Below are 5,896 nucleotides of genomic sequence, written 5' to 3' on the forward strand. Positions count from 1 at the left end.
ACTCATAATATTACTAAACTTAGTAAACAATGCACGAAGAGCCTGTTTGAGCCTATATAATGCTTGATGAAGACAACAAACCTTGTCTTATGGATATTGATACCTGGGTTAGGGCCTCATATACATTTCTTCTAGATCTCCATTTAGAAAAGCATTTTTTTTAACATCCATTTGATGAAGAGGCTAGTGCTTAATAGTTGTAATAGCTAAAAGGCTGCAAACAAAAGTCATATGAGCAACAAGTGTAAAAGTCTCCTCATAATCGATACTATACTCCTGAGTGAATCCTTGGGCTACCAAGCGGACATTACCTTACTTTAAAGATTCATCGAAATGAGTCTTGTTCTTGTAGAATCATCAACACCCAACCTAAGTTTTACCAAGAGGAAGATCAACAAGATCCCAACTATGCATTTTCTCTAGGGCCTGCAATTTCTCATCCATATCTTGCTACCAGAAGGGATCACAATAGGCTTCTTTAAAGGATTTGGGTTCTTGAAACTAGAGAATAGTGGAAAAATAATGATAATCATTAAGATAAGGGAGGATTTCTTACACGATTGGCCCAAGAGTCTATGGATGATATGAACTCATTAGGCATGACTTATGCTGGAGGATCAGTAGGTGTGACAATAGGCATATCTAGAGGCAAGCACAGTATCAGTTGTGGAAATGAGCTCAATAGAAGAGTTTGTACCTGGGTCACTAGTAAAAAAGTCAATAGAAATATCTATAAAAATAGGAGGTGAAGAAGAGGAAAACAATGAGAGATTGGTTAAAGATAAAAACTTGATATTTTTTCAAAAGAGAACATGTTGGGAAATGCAAATATGATGAGAGAGAGGATCTTAACAACGATAGCCTTTATGCTCAAAATCATAACTAAGGAAACAATGGACATAGGCATGAGCTTGAAGTTTGTTTATCTCATGAGACAAAAGAAGAACAAAACAAGCATAAGCAAAGACTTTCAAAATACTATAATCAGGAGGACAATTATGGAGACGCTCCAAAGGAGAAATGTTATCAATGACAAGAGACGGGAGTCTATTGATGCAAAAATAAAGGTTAAGGCTGCTTTACCTAAAAAATGTTCAGGGCAAGAAGAGAAAATGAGCAATGCTTTAATGTATTCAAGAATATAACAATGTTTACATTTAGCATGACCATTCTGTTGAGAAGTGTAGGGATAAGAATACTGAGAAATAGTACCCTAAGAATCAAGAAAATTGAGTAATTTAGAGTCACAATATTTTAAAGCATTATCACAATGAAAAATATTGATGACTTTAGAATAATAAGTGTGAATCATAGGAAAAAATTTAATATAAAGTTCAGGTAATCCATATCGATGTTTCATTATATAAATCCAAGTAAAATGAAAAAAGTTATCAACAAAAATCACAAAGTATCGGGATCCCCCCATAGAAGGAGTAGGTGCAAGACTCTAAATATTAGAATAAATCAAATCAAATGGAGAAGCAATAATGGAATCATTTTTATGAAAAGGTAAAGCAAGTTATTTAGTAATCTGACAAGAAATGCATTGTAAAGACTGATTATGAACATAACCTAAATGACTACTAGAAATTAAAGGTCATAATTTACTCAAAGAAAGGTGAGCAAGATGACCTCAAGTCAAGAGAGGAATTTGGAGAAGAGGATGTGGAGGTAGCACACAATGTAGGAGAAGTGACCTCAGATAGGTGCATTGAGGTGAGCTCAAACATACAACTAACTTTGCACCCAATCCTAACAACCTATCCTGTTTGACAATCCATCACAACACAACCATGTTTGGTAAATAATACATCATAACCCATATCAACAAGTTGTCTAACAGAGAGAAGGTTAAAGCTAATAGTAGGAGCAAAATATGTAACATGAATAGATAGGGAAGGTAAGGAGATAGTATCAATGTAACTAACAAGCATTTAAGAATTATCAGCAATGTGTATAGGATAGCCAGTAAAGTTAGGTGTTATAGAGGAAAAGAAATTTTCCTAACTTGTCATATGAGTGCAACAAGTAGAGTCAAAACACCAAGTGGATTTATCAATCGGAGTAGAAAAGGAACATATGGGCTAAAGGAATGGGAGATGAGTGCGCACAGCAAAGCTTCAAGTTTAACCGAAGAGGATCCCAAAGTAAACTAAGCCTCGAGTACAACAGGGGAGGATCCCAAAGGAGGTTGAGCAAGATCACATTTTTCTAACCAAAGGTGGTAATTGTAACCATTCAAAGGAACTGAGATGGGTTGAGTAACCTCTGACTTTGCCATTTTTAAGAAAAAGAACCGATACAAATAAAAAAATTCAAATACTATAAAGGTTGTAGTGTGGACGGAATAACTCCTACATCGAGTAATGAATCGATAACCCAACCGTTAAAAAAGACGGATTGGATGTTACGAACATGCTGACCAAATTTTATCTTGATCCAATGTTTAACGAATTTGTAAAATTTAATTTATTGAGACTGCTATGTGAAGATGCGAAAATGACTTTCTCTCTTCTTCTCTCACATATGGCTGCACATCAACCTAAATGTGGCCCCTCTGAACTCAGGATGGAGGATAGAAATACTAAAAAAGGCTGTCACTTTTTGATATTTTACCTGCGAAAAAATATTCTATAACTCTGATACCAAGAAAGCTATTAGAGATAAGAGAGAGACAAGAGAAGATTGAAAAATGCCATGTCTATTAATATTGTGATGAATACAATATATATGAGGAGGAAAAAATAACTTAATAATGACTATTTATAACAATATCTTATCAAATAATATCTCTCAATAATGGCAAAATAAATAGTAATATATCTTTAGAGTACTCTAGATAACATATATATAGCAAATGATGAAAGGGAAGAGAGAATCATTAATAAAAAGCAGACAGTCACTCATCAAAATTACATAATGCCACGAAGAAAAAATCACTCATAAGATTAAGTATTTACGGTTTAGTAGAGTTGATAATTTAGACAGGTCAAACTTACTCTAGCCAAACTCGAATAAACTCAAACTTATAAAAAGTTTATATAGCCAAGTTTAGTTGTAATATTTTCTAGCTTCAAGCATGCCTCAATATCCGAATTGTCAATTTTTTTTTATTTTCAAGTGAATTTCAATTTTTTTTACTTTAACATTAGCTATTTTTATTATTATAAAAATTATAAAATACACCTTTTAGGATACTTAAAAAAATACAGAAAGCTCAAATTTTAAAGTATATTATTCATGCCTGCCAAAATACACTCAAAAATTAAAAATATTGTTATTTTTTAAGCTTGTTATAGTTGGCTTGTTAAACTTGATTCGAACTGTTTTAGCTCATGGTTAGATGTTGTCGCTTCTACAAAGGCTCGTAAAACGAAAGATCCAATGACGTACGGAGAAGAAATAGATTTATCATTTATGACACACACATGACACAAACTTTTTATTCATTCAAGCTGCCAATATATTCACAAATTGAGTCCTGAGACAGCATATTTCCTCGCAGAAATGATTAATGATATATCCTGAAACAGCTATGGTAACTTAGTGTACATACGACATGCAGTATAACGTAAAAAATGTGGGCCCAGATTACTTATTCCCGTCGGTGGAGCCAGTAAATCCAAAGATTGTTGTTAAAAATGATGAATGATTCTCTTCTTCTCTGGTTGACCTATTTTGTTATTGCATGATAGAGAAACGATCAAAATAACATTATAATGCAATCTCTGACAATGGACAAGCTCCGGCCAGCGTATCGTATTAATTACGTCCCCCGTAAACTAATGCTTCGTAAACACTAAACAAACACTCAGAGATCAGAATCCCTGTAGCTCTCTTATTCTATATCGCTTAATCTTGACTTCTCCACACCCATCAATCTAAGCATTTCTCAAATCTAGATTTTCATACCTTCCTCTTTTCTTTTACAATGTCAATGCTTGCCAAGACCGACTCTGAGGTGAGCAGCCTGAGCCAGTCGTCGCCGGGCCGATCATCCCCTCGCCGTCCCGTTTACTACGTTCAGAGCCCATCTCGCGACTCTTCCCAGGACGGCGAGAAGACCACCAACTCTTTCCATTCAAGCCCGCTCCAGAGCCCACTGGGCTCTCCGCCCCACTCTCACTCCAACTCCTCCTTGGGCCCACATTCCCGCGAGTCTGCCTCCACCCGCTTCTCCGGCTCCCGCAAGACCAGTGCCTCGCGCCGGAAAAGCACTTGGAGGCCCTGGAAAGATCAGTTCCACGCCATCGAAGAAGAAGGCCTCCTCGACCCTCACGACGCTTCCCAGAACGGCCTCAGTCGCCGATGCTACTCCCTCGCTTTCGTTCTTGGTTTCATCGCCTTGTTCTCCGTCTTCTCTTTGATTCTATGGGGCGCCAGCCGAACTCAGAAACCAACCATCTCAGTGAAGGTACCAAATTAACTAACTAGCCTGAATCTTGTGGTTCTGATTTCTGGAGATCGTTGATTAATCTTGTTGATTTTTCTTGCTGGACAGAGTATAGTGTTCAATCAATTTGTGATTCAAGCGGGTGAGGACGCGTCAGGAGTGCCGACGAGCATGGTGTCCATGAATTCCTCAGTGAAACTCACATTTCGTAACACTGCTACATTCTTCGGCGTCCACGTGACCTCTACGCCTCTAGATCTCACTTATTATCAGCTTACTCTGGCCACCGGCACCGTACGTGTGCTTTGCAATCCCATCTTTTGTAATTTTAAAAGAATAATTTAGGATTATTAAATGATTGGGTGTGAGGTTTGAGTTGGATTTGCAGATAGCGAAGTTTTATCAGTCGAGGAAAAGCCAGAGATCGATGAGAGTGACGCTGATAGGGAGTGGGATCCCATTGTACGGCGGAGGAGCTAGCTTGAGCAGCGTGAAGGGTGCACCGGCGGAGAGTGTAGCGTTGAAACTGAGGTTCGTGGTTCGATGGAGGGCTAAGGTGCTGGGGGAACTGGTGAAGCCCAAGTTCTACAAGAAGGTGGAGTGTATGGTGGACATGGATCCGAAGAAGATGAACAGAGGCATTTCGTTGAAGAACAAGTGTAGTTACCAGTGAATGTGATACTGATAATAATAATGAAACCGTGATCAGTCTTCTCTGTCAGATTCTGCATGGTTTTGCTGGCAGCTTATTTACATTTGGTGGGTGCTTTCGTTATTTTTTACTCTAATCCGGCTTGGCTTTATTTCCTCTTTTTTTGTCTTCTTTCGTCTCTTTGTCTTTCGCCTTTCTTTGACCCAAACTTTTTCGTCTCTTGCATTAGCTTCTTCGTTTTGGGGAAATTAGCCTTATCCCATCATTAGTTTTCTTTTTCCCCGATGATGCAAGTGGTACGTCTTTTTTTTTTTATAAGTATGAATAAGAAGTGACTACAGAATCTTTATACTTTCTTCATATGATCATTATAATAAAAGTGGTAGATTTTGATTTTTGAGCCGTAGTAAAAGATCCATACATAACGCATTTAGGCAAATACATACATGCATACATATATTTGTGTGTAGTTTAATAGTAGATTTAGTTCTTTTAAATTTGGAATCATTAATCCGTTTCATCACCTAGATAATATTGTTGAGATTTAATTTGAAATAAGGACAAAACTTAAATACTTAATTTGTTTCTAATTAATTAAATCAAAATATCTGAATATTTTATATATTATTTATTCCTTATATAACAAGCTCCCATTATTAATATTGTCAATACTTTAAATTTATTTGTTTTGATTTGATAGAAGAAGAGTGTGTATATATATTATATAAGACTAAGTATACCTTTGTCTTTCTTTTTGAATAATTTATATTTATATGTTTTATTTCAATTTTAATAAAATTTAAAGTTAAATTTCATTTTTAAATTTACGGCCAAAAGAAAAATAAAATCCA

General features: G+C 36.2%; 1 protein-coding gene across 1 annotated transcript; it reads left to right on the top strand.

Annotated features, from left to right (window-relative positions):
• Positions 1-3,754: 3,754 nt before the first annotated feature.
• Positions 3,755-5,394, top strand: LOC129298795 (uncharacterized). The gene is made up of 3 exons (XM_054937235.1): positions 3,755-4,414; positions 4,502-4,687; positions 4,782-5,394. The coding sequence occupies exons 1-3, from the start codon at positions 3,932-3,934 to the stop codon at positions 5,064-5,066; spliced, it is 954 nt and encodes a 317-aa protein (XP_054793210.1). The 5' UTR covers positions 3,755-3,931; the 3' UTR covers positions 5,067-5,394.
• Positions 5,395-5,896: the final 502 nt, after the last annotated feature.

This window comes from Prosopis cineraria, unplaced genomic scaffold (assembly GCF_029017545.1).
Source record: "Prosopis cineraria cultivar Desert tree isolate PC_DT_omini unplaced genomic scaffold, ASM2901754v1 PC917, whole genome shotgun sequence".
Taxonomy (NCBI): Eukaryota; Viridiplantae; Streptophyta; class Magnoliopsida; order Fabales; family Fabaceae; genus Prosopis; species Prosopis cineraria.